Raw genomic sequence first — 23,282 nt, 5'->3', positions numbered from 1 at the left:
GCATCAGGATGTTCCATCAGAGTTTGTGAGAGCTGCCTCCTTGCTATGATGGAGCCACATCCATCGAGTCCTGTGATCCCAGACAAAACTCGGTTCCGTCTCACTCTTTTGCCTCAGTGTCATCATAGGAGCCTGTGAGTCAGTCTGGAAGGGCCTTAGACGTCATCATGTCCAACCCGCAGATTTACACCTGAGGGAACTGAGACCCAACTAACCCAGGTTCAGGTCACAAGGGCTAAGTTTTCATATTCATCACGTTACTTTATCGTCACCCAAAATGAAGTTATGGTATCAGTATAATCATCTCAGAATCACCTAATTATGGAATTTGGAAACAAAAGGGGGTCTTACAGTCCAACTTGTCCAACTCCTTGTTGGACAACAGTCCTTGTCAAACTCCTTCATTGGACACAGGAGGAAACTGAGGCCAACAGAGTTTGAAGAGACATACCCAAGATCACACATCTTGTACATGATAGAGCCAAGATTCAAACTCAGGTCTTTTAACTCCAAATCATGAAAAGAGAGGCCTGAGCCCTTATCCAAAGTGTAGTTATAAGCTTCTCACACCTTAGCCGTGCTGGGCCTCAGATGACCAGCACCATAACAAGGGTAGGGCCAATGGGACTTTTTCCCAAGGCACTAAAGTTTACCGGGGGGGGGGGGGGGGGGGGGGGGGGGGGGATGTATAGGTAATCATTTAGAAATTATCTCATTAGCACCTAGTTAGTAGGAATAATTGCTTAAAATAGGAAGCTACCACCATATTCATCGGTGAGCCAGTATAAGTAACTAAGTACCCTCCTCCCACTCAGCTTAATTGGTCTTAATTACTTGTGTTATTTTCATTCCATGAATTGCAAAGTTGACTTGAAGTCCTGTTTGGTGGGTCCAGATAACAAGACATAGGCAGGCCATTTCTGGGCCCAGTACTCAAGCCTTTCCAGGTGAGAATGGTCTGTCAAAAGAGGACTCTCCGCCTGCAAAGGCTTTCACAGCCCTGATGATGGTTTAGAGGTAGATGTTGACAGAGGGCCTGGCATAAAAAGATATTAGGATACAGCCCCCCTACCCTACAAGAGACAAGCCTTTGTGGCCTCAGAGTCAAAGAATGTCATCTGAGTTTTGTGGTGGGACCTTGACGAAGTGACAAATTCTCTGTCTCCATGTTGATCAGAAAGAGTTTGGACCCAGCAATCTCTCAGGTGCTCTATCCATTTCGAAAATTCCAGAATTTACTCAGGATTTTTTGTATATTTCTGGTTTCCTGGTCATCACCTAAGTTTGATATTTCAAAGAATCATCCACTCTCATTGTCACTCTGGGACACTCAGAGACCATCCAACTGCGACATTGTAGAGAAGAAACAAAGACAGATTTTGAGCTCTGGTCTCCTGCCTCTAAATCTTATCCCATTCTGCCTCAACATGGCAATGATGATAATGACCATCATGTTGATGACAGCTAGCATTTATATCCCGCCTACTGCATGGCACACACTTTACAAATAAGAGTTCATTTGATCCTCACAACAACCCTGGGAGGCAGATGCTATTATTATCCCCCCTTTACAGTTGAGGCAGACAGCAGTGAGTTTGCTCAGAGTTTGAGGCCACATTTGAACTCAGGTCTCTATGATTCCATGCCCAGTACCGCCTAACTGCCCTGGTCTTACTTTGTCTTAGGGATTTTAATCAGGTTGGGGACTTGACTTGAATTTGGAATTGCTTTTTTTCTTCCATGCCCTAGGGTAGCAGCTGCTCAGTGACTGATCTGTTCTGAGATGTTCACAGCGGATAAAGTTGATGGGGGAATTATTTCAGATCAGATCCCATTGATCTGAGTGTCTTAAGGAAATGACTCATTAGAACAGAGGATTTAGCTCAAAAAAGGATGAATGATTGAATGATTGGAGGTGGCTAGGGGGGCAGTCATCAGGTATACACCTCTCCCAGTTAAGAAGGACACTCCCCCTCAAACCCTGAATGCCTGGAGGCGCCCAGGCTAACACTGTGATCTGTCCCTTTCCTCTCTTCAAATAAACAAAATGAAAAACAAAAGTCATAATAACAAGAAGCTTCACCTGGGCCAGTAGGGATGAAATGGAAACGAATTGATTTTCCTCACTTAGCCCAAGAGAATGATTGGTTTGGGGTGACGCAGAGCTAGCTAACAGATTGTATAGATCCAAGGATTCTGGCTGTAAACCAGAGGCTCTGAGCACCTGACGGCCACTTCACTTCCATCAGTGTGGATGTAATTGATGTGTGCCTTCCGGTGTGGATCGATGTCGGGAGTTTTTATTTGAATGTGGTGGGTAAACATTCCCAACTCCAATGAGAGGAAGAACAGGAGACACCAATAACCACTGTTCTGAGGTTAGATAAACTTATGATCCCACAAGAATCTTTTTTTAGTTTGTTCATTCTGCCTGTGATTTCCTGACTCTTTTGCCAAGTCACCCAGCTTTCTCCCTTGAACTCTGAAACTGGGGAGGCAGATCAGGGTGGTAGGGGTCAGGTAAAGGCTAGTCTTAGAGTCAAGAAGAATCATTTACTGCCAAACTCTTACCACCTTTGTAACTGACCCTAAGCCAATCACTTCAGCTTTCGGTGACTCAGTTTCCTCATTTGTAAGATGAGGGGGTTAGACTCTTACAGCTGGAAATCTGGGACCCAATGATTTCTAACAGAAGGGCTTCCTTTGGGGGAGGGCTGCTGGTGTCCCTTTGGACTTTCCATTCTGTGGTTCTTCCATGATCCTTTCACGAGGGCCTTCTCCTCTGGGCTCCTTTTGGGTACTTTGGTGCTTCTGAGGTGATGGGCGCCAATCTTGAAATCGGAATCTGTTTCCTCTGTCCTCCTTCTTTCTTCTGCCACAGATCTCTGACATGAATCGGCACCTGCTGGCCATTGAATGCCTGCTGGCCCGGCTGGAGGAGAGAATCCTGGTGCCCTGGGAGGAGGTAATATCAAGCCATGCCCTGGGAAGCCATGTTCCCTCCTGACTTAGTAAAGGAAATAATGATGCTGAAGTGGAAGTTTCTTATTGAATTAACTAGTTAGATTTAAAGAGAGAACCTTACATCACTATCCCATTTTATCCTCACAATAACCCAGTGAAGTAGGTGCTACCCTTCTCCCCATTTAACAGATAAGGAAACTGAGGCAGACAAACCATGTGATTTGTCCAAGGTTATAGAGTTAGTAAGTGAGGCTGGATTTGAACTTAGGTTTTCCTGACTCCAGGTCTGCCATACAATCCACTGAACCACCTACCTACATGAATAAATTTCACCCATGATGTATGAGGCCAGAGGCAGTATGGAGTAATGGACAGAAGGCTGGCTTGGTGTAAGGAAGACCTCAGTTTAAGTCCTAATTTTGACACAAACTGGTTAGGTGACCCTGGACAAATCACTTAACAAGGGAATGGACCACTAGCCCTTCCAAACCTGAGTCTACGATTCCACGAACCTACAGACTTAGAGAAGCTATCTGGTCCTGGGCAAGTCATATAACTCTCCAAGCCTCAGTTTCCTTATCCATAAGATGGTGGTAATGACAACACCTACTTTAGAAAGTGACTGTGAGGATAAATGAGATAACATGGATGAAGTGCTTTGCAAACCTTAAACTACTATTGAAATAAGAGTTGTTATTATTATTAGAAAGACCTTGAATGAATGATAAATCATTTATTAATTACCTACTAGGTACCAGGCCCTGTGCTAAGCCCTAGACAATACAGATATAAGCAAAATAGACCCTGCTTTCAAGTAGCTTTACATTCTAATAGGTGAAAACAAGACATTAAGGGGAACCGGAAGCAGGGGGTTGGAGACAGCAGGAAAGAGGCAGAGAGCCCTGGTTGTGGGCAAGGTAAGGCAGAAATAGAACCCAGCATCCCAGGGGCAGAGTCCAAAGTCCTGCGAAGGATGAGAAACATGGTCTGAGCACTGGCAGCATGGTTTGGCAAGAGATCCAGCCAAGCCAATAAATCATGAGAGCAGTCTGGGCCACTCTTGAACAGCTCTAATTTTAAAAAGTGTTTCCCAAGAAGCTACCCAGGTCTCCTGCAACCAATCAAGAATTCCCTTCTACTGTGTATAGCTTGTTCAACTCCCTCATTTTGCAGATGAGGAAACTGAGACCCAGAGAAGGGAAGTGACTTGCCTGAGGTTGTAAATGGGAGAGGGAGCATTTGAACTCAGGTCCTCTGACCCCAAACTATCTCTCCACTGAATCATATAGTATATATTATTGATATCAATCAATCAACAAGTATTTGTTAAGTGCTTCCTATGTACCAAGCACTGTACTGAGCCATAGAATGCAAAGACAGAAATGAAAATAGCCCCTGTCCTTAAGAGATTCACATTCAAATGTGAGAAGCATGGGCATATTCAAAGATGTACAGAATGTATAGGAAGGAAGGAAGGAAGGAAGGAAGGAAGGAAGGAAGGAAGGAAGGAAGGAAGGAAGGAAGGAAGGAAGGAAGGAAGGAAGAAAGGAAAGGAAAGGAAGGAAGGAAGGAAAGAAGGGAGGGAGGGAGGGAAGGAGGAAAAGAGAGAAGGAAAGAAACAAAAGAAAGGAGAGGAGAAAGACAAAGACAGAGAGAGACAGAGACCAAGTGAGACTGAGAGAGAGTGATAGAGGCAGAGAAAGAAAGAGACTGAGACAAAGACACAGACAGAGACAGATATAAAGAAAGACAGAGATAGAGAGAGAGAGAGAGACAGACAGACACACACACACACACACACACACACACACACACACACACACACTGCCCTCCTATGGCACTCCACACAGTTTTAATGGAGCTAATTAAAAGAAGAATCAATATATAGTTTGGGTGCTTCAACTCTGATGAAGAAGCTCAGGGAAAAAAATGAAAAACTGTTTCAAGGATCAGGAAATGGTGAAGCTAATGGACTCAGTTCTGGACAGAATGAGCAGAAAACTGAGACCCTTAGATGGGAAGGGATTTGCTCAGGTTTATGAAACTAATTGGTGGCTGAGCTGGAAAGTCAGTTTTTCTGCCTGCTGGTCCAGTTCTATCTGTCTCTGTCTGTCTGTCTGTCTCTTTCTCTCTCTCTCTCTCTCTCTCTCTCTCTCTCTCTCTCTCTCTCTCTCTCTCTCTCTCTCTCTCTTTCTTTCTTTCTTTTCCCTACAGCAGTGCTCACTGGATTATTGTTCCCTCCCTCCCACCTTGGAGCAGTCATCTCTTCCTCAGTGGTTCAAAGGCAACCTGCAGAAGGATCAGAGTGTACTTTGATGTGACCATGAGAGTAACATCTTGCTTGAGAAGAATATTTCTCTTGGGGGAAGCATAAGGAGTGTTGTGGAGTTTGGATTTTTGTTTTCTTGAAGTCACTAGATCTGGGTTCCCATGACTTCACACATCTTTTGGGTCCCTCTGCTTGCCCCACAGCCTTCCCTGAGCTGTGGAGAGGCCACAAGGTAGGTGCCAGGCAGAGTGAAGGGGAAAGATGGGCAAATGAAGTCACTAAAACAGCCTGGGCTTTGCTGGGAGAGCACAAAAATCAACTATTTTAATGGCTCATGTGATGAGTAAATTCTACTCTAATATCATCAAGAGGGTTCCTGTCCATCAGTATTTCAAAGGATGGCATCTTCATCTGCTTTCTTCAACATAAATGGCCCCCCTCAACGATCTCATCAGTGTTCTTTAGAATCTGACATGAAATAAATCTGGAGTCCACCAAATGACTGGCCTCAAGACCTGGAATTTGACTGGTCCTCAATGGGCACAAGCCACCCACCACGCCCCAGGACTATGTGGGCACAAACCCCTTCCCAGAGTCTATGCCCAGTTGGGCTTTAAGGAATTTGAAATCACCTTCACATAAGAATGAGGTGTCATAGATACCTAATATGTATATGTGTATATGTAATATATGTGTGTGTGTATATGTACATATATATGTATATATATGCCCATAAACATATCCACCCACATTTAGGTGGTGTGGTAGATAGAGAGCTAGGCCTGGAGTCAGGAAGACCTGAGTTCAAATCAGTCTCTAGAAGCTTGCTAGCTGTATGACCCTGGACAAGTCCCTTAAGTTCTGTTTGTCTCAGTTTCCTCATCTGTAAAATGGGGATAATATTTAATAGCACCTCTTTCCCAGGATTGTTGTGAGGATCAAATGAGATTAAGCCCTTAGCACCATTCCTGGCACCTAGTTACTTCTATATAAATGTTATCATGTGGATGTGGAATCAGATCTCAGAGGAAAGGCACCAGCATGAAGGGGATCCAGGGAAGGCTTCTTGGGGAAGGTGATATTTGAATTGAATCTTGAAGAAAACTAGAAGGGAGAGTGGGGGAGGGAAAGCCTTCCTGGCCCAGCAGCCAGCCAGGGAAAAGGCATCCAAAGGGAGAAGGAATGTCCTGGGCAGGGAGCAGGGAGGACAGCTTTGTTCTGTCGCTGAGGGAGTGAAGGGGGCCGATCGGACCCTGGAAAGGTTAGGAAGTGATGGGTTAGGAGGTCTTTAAATGCTGAAGAAAGGCTGTTGTATTTTCTCTTGGAGGTAACAGGTGGTCCTTAGAGTTCATGGGGCGTGTTGGGGAGGAGGGGAGAGGGGGGTGTTGGTGGAGAATGATGTCATCAGCGCTGAGCTTTGAGCGCGTCCTTGAACTAGCTGCTGCTTTCCCATCTGCTCTGGTATGTCGGGAAGATGGCTTGGAGGAAAGAACTCGGATTATGTTGGAGTCAGAAGGCGTGGGAGCAAATCCCAGCTCGAACCCACTGTAACTTTATAGTAATTAGCTGTGACTCTGACTAAATTCATTCCCTTTTCTTCCCGGTGCTTCGCTTTACTTATCTAGAAAAGAAGGGGTCAGATAGGTGCCCGGAGAGCTCGGATCTGTGCCTCGGCCTGGCCTCTGTGGGAAGCTTATTTTTCATTTGTACAAGTGTGTATCCATGCCAGGGCGATACACAAACAAGTCGGAGAGTACGGTTATTGTGTCGCCGTTCGCCTATTTTCCAATGGGCCTTTATTTCCAGGAGTTCGTCCATTCATTCAGTGAACTCTGCCATTATCCAAAGGCGATCCAGCCTTCCTCCTCCTTCTTCTCCTCGTCCATTTCCGACATCTGTCCAGGACCGAGCCATCTCCCGAGCGCCTCGGGCGTCACCCCGCGTTGATAGGCAGAGGAGCTGGGGACTCCTCATTCGGCCTCCCTCCTGCCGTTGGCCTTTTTAAACAAAGTTATAAAAACTCTGCAGGACTTTCTAAACTTATATTCTATTTGTTGCCTTCTCACTCTGGCTCCCTTCTTTCACCTTTAAATGACCTGAGGATGCCTTAACTCAGTAGGCTCTTCCCGGTCTTAGGGAAGGGAAGAGAGAGGCCAAAAGGAGAAGGGGGCAAAGAGGGGGCGGGATCTGGCTACCATATTTAACTCTACCTCGGAGCTGGAGATGACACTCTGGGAGCCTAGGAGGCTTGAAGATCACTGACCTGGAGCCGCGAGACCGCTAAAGCAGCGCCTGCCAAGGCATAGAGTGGCCTGCAGTCCTACGGGCCAGTCCTGTGCTGGCGCTCAGCCCGAAACTAGCGCTCAAATCTGCGCATCTCCTAGCCCAGCCATGCAGCCTGATCCTCCAACAACGTCTACCTGGGCTCCCACGGACCCCACCGGTGCTGCTGCTGCTGCTACTGCCACTACTGCCACTGAGGCCGGGCCCAGCCCCACCTACGTAGCCATGCCTAGGCAGAACCAGAACCCAGTGCTGGCCTGGGGGAAGAGGCCTGAAGACTTCGTTTTTGGTAAAGTCCTGGGTGAAGGATCGTTCGCCACCGTGGTCTTGGCCCGGGAGTTGACAACTTCCAAAGACTATGCGATTAAAATCCTGGAGAAAAAGCAAATTGTTAAGGAAAAGAAAGTACGCTATGTCACCATAGAACGGGATGTCATGTCCCTCTTGGACCACCCATTCTTTGTCAAGCTTTACTTCACTTTTCAGGATAAGGATAAACTGTATTTTGGCCTCAGCTACGCCAAAAATGGAGACCTACAAAGGTATGTCCGGAAATTCGGTCCTTTGGATGAGCCCTGCAGCCAGTTTTATTCTGCAGAGATAGTGTCGGCCCTGGAGTACTTGCATGGGCAGGAGATTATTCACAGGGACCTGAAACCCAAAAACATTCTTTTAAACGCGGAGATGCACATTCAAGTTACAGACTTTGGATCAGCCAAAATATTGTCCCCCTGTAGTAAGCAAACCAGGGCTAACTCGTTTGTGGGGACGCCACTTTATATATCCCCGGAACTCCTCATGGAGAAAAGTGCATGTAAGAGTTCGGACCTGTGGGCCCTGGGGTGCGTGATATACTACCTTGTAACAGGGCTGTCTCCTTTCCAAGCTGAAAATGAGTATCGTATATACCAGAAGATCATTAAGCTGGCATATGACTTTCCAGAACAATTCTTCCCAAAGGCAAAAGACCTTGTAGGAAAGCTTTTGGTTTCAGATTCCACAAATCGATTAGGCTGTGAAGAAATGGGGAGCTATGGAGCTTTGAAGGCTCATCCATTTTTTGAAAACATCACCTGGGACAATCTGCATCTTCAGACTCCTCCACAGTTTCCAGGATCCTCAGTCTCTACATCTGAAGATGAAAATGACTTTGGAAATTATAATATTTTCCAGAGTCTCGCTCCTCCTGCCTCTTCCTTCCATTCCTCTGCTGTGGCAGAGCCACGGTCACTCGAGAGCTCCAGTGGTCATGTGGAGGGCTACATTCATGAACTGGATGAGAATTCTTTGGAGTTGGACCTAGAGTTTTCTGAAGAGGAGAAAAAACTCTTATTGGAGAAGCAGGCTAGTGGGAACCCATGGCATCAGTTTGTAGACAATCATTTAATACTGAAAATGGGCCCAGTAGACAAGAGAAAGGGCTTGTTTGCCCGCCGGCACCAGTTGCTTCTCACCGAAGGACCTCACCTTTATTTTGTGGATCCTGTCAGCAAAGTTCTGAAAAGAGAAATCCCTTGGTCCCCACAACTATGGCTGGAAGCCAAGAATTTTAAGACCTTTTTTGTTCACACACCTACCAGGACCTATCACCTGATAGACCCAAATGGGAATGCTCATAAGTGGTGCCAGAAGATCTGGGAAGTTTGTCAAGGCAGATGCCAGGGCCATCCACAGGCTGCTGTCTAGAGAAGCTTATACCAGGAAGGCCAAGAGCCCTGACAACTGCTTCTGCCTCTTGAACTCTTTGGTCCTTAGGAAGAAGCTTGGATGGCCATCCCACAAACAGCCATCCCAGGTCACCTCCAAGTCCTACTGATGTATTAGGAGGAAGTGTTTCCATGCCTTTGCCCAGCCTTCCTCATCCACCAGCTGCCTCTGTCTCAGCGATCATTGAAGCCTGGGGGTTCTTTGATGCCTCTGCTGAAGTTTGATTTTAATTTTATTTTATTTTATTCTGTTCCACCTTTTTTTTGACATGACAGAAATAAACTGCTTTTGCCTTCTACTTTGCCTCTTGCTACTTTATGTCTCAGGTAAGGACTTTCTCCTTAAGATTTCATGAATGAGTTTAGACAGTACTAACTGGCATATATAACTCTAGAGTGTGCAACGTGATTTATATTAGATTTGTAAGCTGAAAAGCCAGTTCGGATTTTGCCTTTCTTATATCCTCCACGCTTAGCACCATCCTTCAAACAAAATAAGTACTTTAAAATGCTTGTTGCTTTCGTGCAAAACATTCTGGTTTAAGCTTCTTAGTTAGGGAGGGACTACAGACCTGCTAGGAGCCCATTAATGGCTTACTGTAACTTTCTGCTGATCAAGCATCTAGTGCAAAACCACACAGGCACGATCTTCAAAGAGTCTGTGCTCTAAGAAGAGTCAAGATGCTTACATTTGGTCACAGAACTTCCATTCGGTCAGTATGATTTAACCGGATCTAAAGCATGTTATGTAGGAGGGGGATAAGGCCTTAGCTCACTAACACCTCTCTGCTTATAACCATCTCACTGGCAGCCAAGTGCAGAGGAATCTGAAGGTAGATTGAAGGGGGTAAGGTGGAAGAAAGAAAGAGAATGATTGGCAGAAGTGGTGTAGATGGGGATACAGCAGGGCTCTGGGGAGCATGGGGGAGAGAGGAACTCAGCTTAAAGAAGAGAAGCCAAATCTATGGATGGGCGGCCTTCCTTCCCTATCTGGCCCAAAGGTGACTGGATCCCTCATAGATGCTACTTAGCTGAGGCTCTTCCAGGAGCCTTAGGGCGGAAAGGAACATGAGGGGATAATCAAGTCTATCCCTTTCGTTTTATACTTGCAGAAAGGGAGCCACCCAAGATCACAGGGAATAGATAAAAGGAGGCAGGATTTGAACCCAGAATGCCTCCCACTCTTTCCTCTACACACACCAGCCTCCCCTCCAAGGAAACATTTCTTCCTTCTCTGCTGTGTTAGCTGAAGCTGTTGCTACTGTGACTTACCCGCTGACCTCAGCCCGCACTGGGCTCTGGGTGACTTTGACATGGGTTCTGAACCTGGAGTCCATGAACTTGGGTTTTAGAAACATTTTGATCATTATCTTTCAATATAATTGATTTCCATGTAACCCTCTATTTTATATTGCATATTTTAAAAGATGGTTCTGAGAAAGGGCTTCCCCAGGCTATCAACAGGGCTGAGGTCCAAGATATAAACACAAGTCCCTGCTAGATAAGAATGCTGGGCCTGAAGACAGAAAGACCTGAGTTCAAATTCAGCCTCAGATACTTATTAGTTTCTGTCACTTAACCTGTCTGCTTCAGTTTCCTCATCTGTAAAATGGGGAGGATAAATAGCATCTTACCTCCCAGAAGACCAAACGAGATAAAATAATTGTAAAGCACTTAGCACAGCCTGGCACTTAGTAGGTGCTTAATAACTCTTTACTGACTCTTAAGCAGTTACTAAGTGCTAAGCACTGTAGTGATAGGTGCTTAAGAGGATAAGACTGGAGAGGAAATCTCTGCCCTTTAGAAACTTGCTGTTATTTTAAGAAGTTTACATTCTATTGGTTCAGTGAGCAAACATTTACTATTTATTTTACTCAGGCCAGGATCTTGCCCACTCCCCCTCCACCCACCTCCTCTCCCCACCCCCCCACCTCCCAGGCACTTGAAAGACAAAGATTTTAAAAGTCCCTTCTCTTGGAGCTCAGATTCTACCAAGGAAGAAAATGTATCCTTCAGTCAGCCAACAAACATTTATTAAGTGACTATGCTAGTCACTGGGGAGACAGAAACAAAAAACCTGGCCAGCAGCAACCCTTCCATCCAGGAGCTGGCCATAAAATGAGGAAGGTGATTGTTGAGGTTGTTGCTTTTTTTCCTTAGTGGAGGGAGTTCTTGTGGGCAGTTACCTGCACTAGGCCAAAAATAAAGCTCCAGTTGAAGGGAGGCTTAGATATCATCAGCATAAGAACCTCAGAGGATATCTATTCAACCCACACAGAAGACCGGAGTTGAAACTGACTCTGCCCTCAGGGATTGAGAATTCTCTGAGAGGCTCAGAGATCATCTGGTTTCAGCCCTCCCTTCAGGCCCTCAGAGACTCTGTCACTTTCCCAAAGCCATAAGTAGCACAGCTGGGTATGCAATATATTTTGCAGTACATGGGTGTTTCCCAATTGTCTCCTCTCTTGTATAGTAAACTCCTTGAGGGCAGGGGCTATTTGTGTGTTTCTTTTTCTTCCAACTATTAGTGTGCTAACCTGATTTGGTAGAGGCTGGAACTTGCCCACCTGAAACCTGATACAATAGTTAGCTCATTGTAAGGGTCCCTCCTTTGTGACCTTGATTGATTTGAAAAGGTATACAGGCCCTGTTCACACTCAGTTTTGAATGTCTGATTCAATCAAAAAGTGTCTCCACCTAGTCACCAGGGCTAGAATTGAGTGGTTGGTTTCAGCTCCACCCTTAATGCTTAACTGCAGGTCTGGTCCTAATCCACCATGAGCTAAACCCCTCCATGTTATGCTTCACACAGATGAAAACTCCTAAAACTTCCTGTTTGTCAGAACCTGAAGGGGAGGTCTTGGGACATTGAAACCAGCTTCATTTGCTTCTCTGTTTCAGTCCTTTCGGCCTCAGCCCCACACAGATGTTGACATAGAAGAGGAGGCCCTGAAGAGAAAGCTTGGGGAGCTGACCAGCAAGGTCAGTGACAAGGGAGGGTCTTCAGAGGAAGAAGAGGAGGACCAGAGTGTGCTGAGCCCAGGAAGGAGCTCCATCCCTGGTACCCAGTCCAGCGAGGACCAGCAGGTTGGTAACCACTCCCTGAACTAGTCCATCACTGACTTCTTGGCCTTCCTGCCAGCCTGGTAAGAGTGTGTTGGGAAAAGAGCAATAAATAGACTTACCAGACCACTCTTTACCTGCCAGCCCAAGAGCATCCCAGAGAGAAGAGGGCTGGGATCAGGCATCTGGGCTGGGAGACTTCTAGTCAATCCTTCCCAAGTAATAATCCCCTCTCCAATATTCCCTACAGTGATGGGGAGATCACTACCCATTCCATTTCTGCACAGCCCTGATTGCTATGGAGTCATTCCTTATATCCAACCAAAATCTCCCTCTCTGTAACTAATGATCCTAGTTCTGACCTTTGGGACCTGGGACAGCAAGTTTACCAAGGAGAGCCCTTCAAAGTCTGGAAGCCAGCTTTGTGCCCATCCCACATTCTCTTCTCTAAGATAAATGATCCTGCATGATGTACATTTGAGGCCATTCACTTTTCTAGCTGTACACTCTCCACATTTATCAATGTCCTTCATAAAATGAGGCTCCTAAGTCTCCAAGTGTGGGTTGACCAAAGACCATCACCTCCTGGTCCTGGACATTGCAGTTCACTCTTAATGAAGTCCAAGATCACATTGGCTTTTTGCTTGCCTTCAGCACTCTGGACTCCTGTTGAGCTTGCAGTCCCTTAGGACCTCCAGATCATCTTCAAATGAGCTTCTAAGCTAGATAGATAGCTAGTGGATAGGGTACTGGACTTAGGAAGATCTGGGCAAGTCACTTAACCTCTGCTTGCTTCAATTTCCTCATCTTCAAAATGAGAATAAGGATTGTTTTAAAAATAAAATAAGATAATATCTTTAAAGTGCTTTGAAAGCTTTAAAGAAATGTCAGCAGTAGTGATTAATGATAATTATGATGATGATGAAGTAGATTTTCCAAAGCCAAACTTAGTTTGGATAATTGGTCTACACTGATCCCCTCATACTATCTAATCCAGTCCCCCTTGCCACTAATGACACTTGCTTTGGAAGGTGAACAAGAATGGCCTGATCATTCCATCTATATTCATGGAATGGGACAAAGCCAGCTGACCCACACTAGGATCAAACACAACTTTGATCTCAGTTGTTCAGTTGTGTTTCAGTCCTGTCTGACTCTTCATGAACCCATTTTAGGGTTTTCTTGGCAGAGATATTGGAGTGGTTTGTTATTTCCTTCTCCAACTGAGGAAACAGACAAACAAAACTTGCCCAGGGACTTGCTCACAGCTAATATGTATCTAAGGTCACATTTGAATTCAAGAAAATGAGTCAGCCTGACTCCAGGCCTGTACTCTGTGCATTCTGGTGCCACCTCGAAGCCCTGTTTTAGCCTCATTGGCCCCATCCTATGGAAAAACTTCCACTAATTCTTCAGTTAGTCACTCTCAAGGCTGGACAGACCCCATAGATGTGCCTTTAGGGACTGTCCTCTGACACAATCTTTCAGGGCCTGAGCACAGGATAGGGAATAAAAGGTCTCAATCCCTGCCCTGTGAGATTCAGATGAAGAAGTCGGGGGTGTTTAGGCTGACAGAAAAGTCTCAGGGAGGTGGTGATAACTGTTTTCAAGTACCCAAAGGACTATCACAGAAAGGGGTTTATGCCTGGCCTTAATGACCCCAGAGAAAAGAGCAAAGAGCCTAGGGGGCTAAGAAGTCTGGCTAATGTCAAGAAAAGCTCCAAACAGCTGAGAGCTAAGGACTCTGGGCTACCCAGACCCAGCCCTCCCTGGAGGTATTCAAGCAAAGGTTGGGTGGACATGTGGTCAAGGGAATTCATGCCCCTTATGAGTCAGACTAGGGGGCCTCCCAGGACCCTCCCATCCCCAAGTCTGAGCCCCCACCAAATCATGGACCCCACCACTCTGTGTATCCTTAATGTCTCAGAGCATCTCCTCCCACCATGCAGATTGCAACCCCTCCACACCTTAGTGGAAGGGTCTTCATGAACTTCCATGACCTGGTGCCCAACATTTGGGGCCTCCCCATACTGAGCTGAACTACTCCTCAGACAGCAGACGCTCAGGCCAGCATTAGTGTGGCAATATGTTCACCTCCATTTTCCCCTCCCCTCAGCCTGAGTTGACATGAAACATTTTCATTCCATCACTTTGAAGACCTCAGGGGGTCCTCCCCAGGCCTTGCTACAGTGAGGCAAGGGCCAGGGATGTGAGTTCAGGATCATTCACAGTAACTGACAGAACCTGGGATTTCACTAGCAGAAGGAACTTACTGCTCATGCAGCTTAATGACTTGGAGGCTTAGAGACGGCTGTCCAGAGTGCTGAGGAGATGCAAAGACTTGGATAGGATTATGCTGCCTATGTGTGTCAGAGATGAGACTTGAACCCAGATCTTACTGGCTTCTTCTCCAGCTTGTTATCTACAACCCTCCACCCACCCACCCCCCCGCGCCTCTCTCTCCAGCTTCTTCCAGGGACAACGATCCCACAAATCATGCATTTGTAGCAGGCAGGGACCCTATGGACTGTCTCATCTAACTCCCTCACTTTACTTCTGGGTTTACACTGTACATCAACGGTTTCCACTGTAGATGGATAGCAACCCATCTTATCCCAATCTGAATCAGGCTTTTGCTGATGTAGCTAAGTCTCCTCCATCCTATTTTTCTCCAGGCTGACCAGATACATGGAGGGGAGCATCGGCTTCTTAACCTTGAGGAACAAGTCCCACGCACCAGAAGCCCTGAGTCAGCGCTCTCAGAGCTGGAGGACCAAGCAGCCTTGACTGCCACTGAGGTTCAGCAGGCAAAGAGGGAGGTAACTGTCAAAATAGCTTAAGCTGAGCCTACAAGGATTTATTAGAATCTACTCTGTGCCAAGCACTAAGTGAAGTTCTGGGGATACAAAGAAAGGGGCAAGAAATTACATTATTATTCTATCAATTACATATGTGTGTATTTATGTATATGTGTATACATATTGTGTATTTGTATATATCATGAACTTGCAATTAGGTAAATAGATGATAGATAGATGGATGATGGAGGGATGGAAAGAAAGATAGGTGGATGAATGGAAAGACAAATAGATAGCTCAGCCCTGTACTTTCACCAGTATATTCTTCAGCATATCAATTCATTTAACAACGTGGTTCTGAGAAGGGGTCCCTTAGCTTCACCAGATGCCAAAAGAATCCAGAACACAAAAAGAGGCAAAGAATACTTAGGCTGGAGTGTGCTGATAAGGACTGTTCTCCTTAGTGAGCCAGATTGACTAGAGGTCCTTGTATGTATTTAACATGTGGGTCTTGTCATAGGTGTCAGATATAAAATCTCGAATTGCTGCCCTCAGTGCCGCTGGACTGCTTGTCAACACCTGGGAGAAACCAAGGAAGGAATCAAACCTACAGGTGGGTAGAAGGTGTGTAGAAGGAGGGAGGGAGGGGTGGTCCACAGCAAGCCAAGCCCCAGATGCAGCTCCCAGAACCAAAAAGGGATGCCAGGTGTGAGTGCTCTGTTGAATATGTGATTTAGACATTTGTTCAGGTTTTTTATTTTCCTATTTCCCTTGGTAATACTGCATTCTGGAGACTCACTAGTAGCTCTTTTTCCTGTATAAAAAAAGCTGCTCTAAATATTATAGTCCATATTGGGCTTTTTCCTCTTTCTTGATCGCTTTTGGGTCTGGTCCTAACAGCATATAGCTGGGTCAGAGGGCACACTTTCTCTGATTTCACATTTTTTCCCATGATGGCCAACTGATTCACAGCTTCACCAACAGTGCAGCTACGCGCCTATTTTCCCAAAGTCCTTCCACTCTTGTCTTTGTCAGTTGGACAGGTGTGAGGTAGAACCTCAGAGTGGTTTTCATTTGCTTTCCTCTAATTATTAGCATTTGAAGTGTTTTTTCATACAGCTATAGAGACCTTGGTTTCTTCTCTTGAGAATTCCCTCATCATATCTTTAGACTGTTTATGACTTGGGGAATAGTTTTTATTTTTTTAAAAATTGAACCAGTTTCTTAGAAATGAGACCTTTGCCAGAGAAATTTGCTGCAAATATTTTCCCAATTAGCCATTTTCCTTTTAATCTTAACTTTACTGAAGTTGTTTATGAAAAATATTTTTTTTATTTTCAGTAATCAGAATTACACATCTTATGTTCCATGATCCTCACTAAGGACTGGTGGTCATGAACTTCTCTACTGTCCTTAAACCTGATATGTAAAGTTTTTCAATATTTCTCAAATCATTTGTGCTGTGACCTTTTATATCTAGGCCACAGGTCCATTTGGAACCTATTTTGACGTAAGGTGTGTGAGGTGTTAGTCTAAAGGAATTAGGATTAGAAATCAAATTAGTTACAAGCCTAATTCCAAGGTGTCACTACGGATAGAGCACTGGACCTAGAGCCAGGAAGACCAGAATTCAGATCCAGGCATCAACCCTCAACAAGCCACTTACCCTTCCTCAGCCTCAGTTTCTTTGTCTGTAAAACAGAGAAAAAATAGTACCTTCTTTGCATAGTAATTGTGAGGAGGAAATGGGATAATATTTGTAAAGTACTTTGCAAACCTTAAAGTGCTATAGAAATGCTAGCTATTATTATTAATACATCTAATTTCTTCCATGCTGCTGACTACTTTTCCCAGCAGTTTTGATCCAACAGTGGGTCTCTTTCCCAATAGCTAGGGTTTTGGGACTTATCTATCTATGGAGTTTACCTAATATGTTCTGCTGATCAACTTCCCTTTTTTTTTAACCAATACCAAACTGTTTTGAGAATTACTTCTTTGTCATAGGGGGCAGCTAAGTGGCAAAGTGAATGGAGCGTCATCCCTTGGGGTCAGGAGGACCTGAGTTCAAATGTGGCCTCAAACACTTATTAGCTGTGTGACCCTGAGCAAATCACTTAAGTGTGTATGTGTGTGTGTGTGTGTGTGTGTGTGTGTGTGTGTGTGTGTGTGTGTGTGTGACAGACAGACAGACACACCAACTGACCTTTTAAGAAAAGCGGAATGGCTGAGCAAATTGTGGTCTACAACCACTATATGATACTATGGTGCTACAAAAAATGAAGAAGTAAATGATTTCAAAGGCACATGGAAAGAAAGACTTGTTTAGCTGACACAGAGTGGAGTGAGAACCAGAACAACGTAGATCAGAATATCTATACTATAAAAATAAACAACTTTAAAGACTTTTATAACTGATGATGCATGAAATAAGCAGAACCAGGAGGACAATTTACACAGTAATAGCAACACTGCAAAGATAATTTTGAAAGCCGTCGGAACTCTGAACAAGACAAAGACCCTCCTTGATTTCCGAGTGCTGATTATAAAGTATACTGTGCATCTTTGGGCAGAGGCACAGACTCGGGATGCGGAATGGGACTGATCTCTTTTTTTAAACACAGTCAATAAGGGCATTGTATTTGCTAATTATGCGTATTAGTTGCAAAGCATTTGCTTTTCCTTTCTTTTTTCCCAATGGAAAGCAGGATGGGAAGAAAAGAAAAGAGGTTTTTGTTAGTTTTTTTTTTATTTTAATATGAGGGGAAAATAAAACAAAAAAGACTCAACATTTGTTTTTTTATAATTTTATTTATTTTATGTCTTATTTTTACCCAGATACATGTAAAAAGACTCAACACTGAGAATAAAGAATCATATCAGCTATTCGTCCAATCCCTTCATTGACATTTGAGGAAACCAAGTTTCAGGCTTGGTTGAGCGACTTGCCCAAAGATGCATGGGTGGTAGAATATAAGGATGATAGATTTAGAGCTGGAAGGAGTCTTACAGGCTATCTACACCAACCCCTTCATTTTACAGATGAGGAAACTGAGGCCCAGAGAGGTTAATTGATTTGCCCATGGTCATTCAGGCACAAAGCATCAGAGACAGGCCCCTGACTCCAAATCCAGGAGTTGCTGATCTGCCTCAATGAATGAGATTTTTTACATTGGTGAGTCCTCAATATACACCACAGGTCTAGACCCTACACCACCCCCCAAAATGACAAAAATTCTATTACCAACCTAATGTTGCTTAATTTGTTTTTTTTGAATGGAAAGTCACAATGCAGGATGGCACCAGATTTGGAGTCTTGGAGTTTAAATTCCAACTCCATAAGGGTAGCTCTCCTCCCCTCTGTGCCTCAGTTTCGTCATCTGTAAAATGAGTGGATTGGTGTAGACAACCACTTGAGTTCCTTCCATCTCTAGACCTAGGGTCCTATAACTTCTTTGAGCCTCAGTTTCCTCACCTGTAAAATGAGGGGTAGTTCTAGACAGCCTCTGAGGTCCCTCTTGCTCCAGAGTGAGGACCTAGATTCATAGTCATCTACAGGGAGAGAATCAGTGTCCCCCCCCATCCAGCCTGGGGGGACCTGAGCAGTGTGGGTGTCATGAGAAAACCGCTACCATGACGTCTCCTTTCTTCACTCCTAGATATTTTTTCTGCAGCCCCCCAAGAGCAGCCTCGGAGACGAAGATTCAGAACTCTCTGGGGCCAATGAAGTAAGTAGCAGCCCCCACCCACCCACACGCCCCCCCCCCCACCCCAAAGCCAGGAAAGCAGAGGAGGAAGGAAAAATGAAAGTTCACCACCAGACATCAAGAACAGAATTAGTCCTTTCAGATTTATATCCCTATTTAAAACTTATTCCTGTCTTTATTTTCAAATAGATCCTTCTCCCTTGACCGTCTCATCCTATGTAATGAAGATTTTATTTTTAATAATGTTTTGTTTTCTCCTGATTACATGTAAAAACAATTTTTAACATTCCATTTTTTTAAATTTTGAAATTCAAATTCTTTCCCTCCCTCTCCTCCTCCTCCTCCCTGAGACTGCAAGCAATCTGATATTGATTATGTAATGACAGAGATTTTAGATGAAAGCGGAGAAAAACTATTTGGCAAAGTCAAAAGGCACATTAATGGTATCTGACAAAGTAGACACTATTTTACACCCATAGTCCCCGACATCTGCAAAGAGTGGGAAGAAAGAGTAGTATTCCTAAGCTATTAAACTTGGTGGGAAGGTCTTTGGAAAGGGGGGAGTTCACCTAAATAGAGGATTATTAATTTAACTCTAAAAAAAAGCTTGGAAGCCAATTAAACAAATCCCCCATTTTATAGATGAGAAAAATGAGGCACAGAGAGGGAAGGGACTTAGGATCATAGACTCAGAGTAGGCAAGGACCTTAGAGGCCATTTGGTACAATCCATCATCTTACGGATGAAGAAAGGGAGACAGAAGGAAGTTCAATGACTTACCCAGAGGCACCCAGTTAGTACTTCTGTGGCTAGACTTCAGCCCAGGTCTTCCTGATCAAACCTAGCACTCTAGCCATATGTTACCTGAGAGCCAATACTTAGAGATGGGAAAGACCATCAAGGTCACCTAGTGTAGCCCCTTCATTTTACAGATGAGGAAACTGAGGCTCAAACTCACCCAATTTACATAAGTGATAAGTAGCAGAGTTGGAATTCAAACCCAGGTCCTCTGCCCCTAATTCCTCTGTGCCATGCACTCAGTTCTCTTTCCAGTACCACTCCCATGCTGCTTTTTAAAATTTTCTTCATTTCTGATTAAACACTTTCACTTGATTAAAGCAGTTCAGGAAGAGATGGAAAAAGATGTAATTAACAGAAAAAAATTACCCATATGCAAGTAAGAATTAGAGCAGCTAGGTGGTGCCAAAGTGCACAGAGTACTGGCCCTAGAATCAGAAAGACCTGAGTTCAAATACAACCTCAGACACTTTCTACCTGGGTGACCCTGAGCAAGTCACTTAACTCTATTTACCTCAGTTCCTCATCTGTAAAATGAGCAAGAGAAGGAAATGGCGAACCATCCCACTATGTTTATCAAGAAAACCCCAAATGGGGCCACACAGATTTGGACACAACTGAGAAATGACTGAAAGCACAGATTAAAAAGTAGAGGGCGTTCAAAGTAACACCGATAGCTATCTTCCCTTCTAACACTGATTATTTGTTGTATATACAAATGAGACTTTGAAAAAAGACCATTGTTATGGGTCCTTCCTCTAGCCATGCTTAACAACTGCTTTTATGGCCTGCCTAACCACTGCTCCTTGCTGCTTGAAGCCTCCCCAGCTTAGAGCCAGCCTGGCATTAAGTGAATGGTTTGAGGAGCAAATAGACAAGGCCCCAACGCACCACCGATCCCCCCAAGTGACCCTCGGAAGTTGATACACACTAAGAAGAAAGCCAGCCCCATGACTGTGTTGAGTACATCCTAGTACATTCTACTGCATCAGCTAAGGGAGGAGACTAGAAAGAAGGATGGCCAGCACCAAAAAAGACAGATGGATTTCTACTCTACTGTTTCACCTCCCTTTCTTTTTCTCCATTTATACACTTACGATTGGACTGGTTCCATAGATTAGACCAGGACAACCTCAAGATGTCAGTCCTTCCTACTGACTTTCTCTTATTTCCTTCAGAAAAATCCCATGATTTCAGGTTCCCCCACAGTGCCCTACATGAGGACCTGAATGACCTATGGCTTGGCCGTTAATGATTATAGTTAATCCTATTTAGTTAACATTAATTGGCAGATACATAGAGTTTTTCAGACTAAGCATCTCAGTTGATTATAGACCATAGATTCAGAGCTAGAGTGGGTCTTAGAAGGCTTTCTGGCCCAGCTCTCTCACTTGGCAGATGAGGAAACTGAGGCACTGAAAGAAGAGATTTGGACTTTTGTGTAACCTTGAAATTGACCTCCCTGGCCTTAGTTTCCTCATCTGTGAAATACAGAGGCTGGACTACAGGAAGCCTGAGGCCCCTTTCAGCTGCAGATCAATGCTCTTGTGAGTCAGAGACTAGACATGAGTCTGACTCACAGAATCATAGATTTAGAGCTAACAGGGGTGTGCTGGAGCCAGTTTCTACCAGCTCAAGAAAGCATTTTGACTGATTAATTTTCAGGGTGAGCACTTCAGAACCTGAAGATCTGTTAAAACTTCAAGCATTGAGTCTTCCCTCTGCCCCCTCTCAACCTCCCAAGGAGTTGACCCTTAGGATTCAGGGAAGACTCAAGCCAAAAGTCTTCTTTCTCTTATAGGTAATGGCTAGGTCACGTGTCCAGAGGAGAATACGCAATAATTCTCTTAAACTTCAAGGTAAGAATCATCAGGTCTGCCTGCTGGGGGAGCCAAGAGGAGACAGGGACTTTAGAGACAAATGTTTAGGGAACTGAAAAGAAGCAACATTCTGGGGACTTGGCAAGGGTTAAGTGACCAGACTCAGCTTCCACTGCATGTGTGTTGTGAGTACAAGGAAAACTCAGCAGTCTGGAACCCTCCAGAAACTGGTCACTCCAGAAACTCAAGATAAAGGCTGCCCCTTTAAAAACCAAGGCCATTTTGTTTTAAACACAACAAACACCTCCTGGCCACGCAGTCACTAGGTGACAGAGTGGGAATAAGAAGCCAGGTCCTTGGCTGGCGCATGGGGACTATGTTCACAATGGCCAAGGAGGCCATCAAATTGCCACTCCTGGTCCCTTCACTGGTCAGGGCTCCTGAAGTCACTCTGTACTGCTTGGGATATGGTTTGTATTTGCCCAATATACTCAACCTAGTGTGTATGTTGTATCCCTTCAAGAAAATGGGCAGGATCTACTCCATTTTATCTTTGTATCTCCAGAACCTAACAGAGATGATTTATTGTGCCATAATAGAAGATAAAGCCTTGTTCAATTGATTTGATTTGAGTTCTCAACAACAAAAATCCAACCCCCTCCACCCCACCCCAATATGTTCCCCCAAAATAGTTCAGCAAAATCATCAGATATTATGCTTGCAAGAGGTATATCACATGCCTTTTTCCACTTTTGTAATTTGTTAATGAAAAGGAAGGATGTGGCCTTTAACTTAGAAAGCATGTTACTAACCTTGCCCAAATCCCTGTGGCTTTATGGGAAAATCTTTTTAGCCTATATCACCTGTTCCTCTTCCTCCTTCAACAGAGTCCAGGGGATGGAATGTATCATTATCTTGATGCCTCCAGGTCATTGTTAGGAGCAAGACCCAGTTCAGTGATTCACCCCACCACTCCCCTCACCCCACCTGTCTTTAAGCTGTATAGTACAGTTCATCATGGCATTAACTGACCCCCATCTCCCCAGGGCTGTGCTTGTTGTGTTCCTAACTGTTTTGAATAGTTTGCCTGTTTTGTCCTTTATCATCACTCCTCTCTGCTGTCAGTGTGCCTCCCTCTAGCAGTGCCTTTCTAACTGGCTATTTCTAATCTGCTACAGGTTTGACAACCAGCTGAACTGCTCACTGAAACAAGAGAAAATAGGCTTTAAGGGAGGGTCTGAAGGAAGAGTGTTTGGATTTGATGAGTTCCATTCAGGATGCTCAGTGAGCTTTTTTGTTTACTTTCTAGATCTCATCAGGGTTCCAGATAATTGGGGTGAAAAGGAACTGAATTTGAGATGAGGAGGGTGTTGCAATAATACCCTATTCCTGATCCTCTGGTTCTCACTCATATTCCTCATCCCATTTCCTCATAAATTCTCCAGGCTTCACCCATGGACAGCAAGCTCTCTCAGGCCTGGTCAGGCTGGAAAGTCTTCAAGTGAAGTTCTAATGATGGTGTCTGTCTCAAAGATTAGTCTAGATAAGTTGAGTCAGGTTCATCTCTGATGAAGGATTTATGGACCACAGCTGCCTTCAAAGGCCATCTGTGAACAGAGGCATCATGAATTTCCCACTTCCATGCCTTTGAATAGACTGTCCCCTATACCAGGATTATGCTTCCTCCTCATCTCCAGCTTTCAGAATCTTTAGCTTCTTTCAGTGTTAAATTCAGGTGCCACCTCCAACATGAGGTCTTTCATGATTCTCTAAACTACTAGTGCTTTTCACCTGAATTATATTTTATTTATGTAGCTGTTTTAAATGCCCTATGCCCCCAGTAGAATACAAGCTTCTTAGGGGGAGGATGGGAATGA

At 44.5% G+C, this 23,282-nt stretch overlaps 1 protein-coding gene and 1 pseudogene across 7 annotated transcripts in view; both read left to right on the top strand.

Moving 5' to 3' along the window:
• The window catches only part of MLPH (melanophilin), a 63,620-nt gene that overhangs the window by 37,087 nt on the left and 3,251 nt on the right, over positions 1 to 23,282 (top strand). For 2 of the 7 annotated variants that reach the window (XM_072640653.1, XM_072640650.1), the window contains 6 exons: positions 2,882 to 2,965; positions 12,124 to 12,309; positions 14,961 to 15,104; positions 15,604 to 15,696; positions 18,740 to 18,808; positions 21,387 to 21,444. In XM_072640653.1, the coding sequence (XP_072496754.1) occupies positions 2,882 to 2,965; positions 12,124 to 12,309; positions 14,961 to 15,104; positions 15,604 to 15,696; positions 18,740 to 18,808; positions 21,387 to 21,444 (634 nt within the window). Of the gene's footprint in view, positions 1 to 2,881; positions 2,966 to 12,123; positions 12,310 to 14,960; positions 15,105 to 15,603; positions 15,697 to 18,739; positions 18,809 to 21,386; positions 21,445 to 22,583; positions 22,690 to 23,282 lie in introns of all 7 variants that reach the window. The other 5 variants (XM_072640655.1, XM_072640652.1, XM_072640654.1 and 2 more) reach the window with 3 other exon arrangements.
• LOC140525337 (3-phosphoinositide-dependent protein kinase 1 pseudogene) lies at positions 7,123 to 9,521 on the top strand (annotated as a pseudogene).

The sequence above is a fragment of the Notamacropus eugenii genome, chromosome 2, assembly GCF_028372415.1.
Source record: "Notamacropus eugenii isolate mMacEug1 chromosome 2, mMacEug1.pri_v2, whole genome shotgun sequence".
Classification (NCBI taxonomy): domain Eukaryota; kingdom Metazoa; phylum Chordata; class Mammalia; order Diprotodontia; family Macropodidae; genus Notamacropus; species Notamacropus eugenii.
The sequence above is the reverse complement of the archived record's forward strand: the minus strand, read 5'-3'. Positions and strand labels throughout refer to the sequence as shown.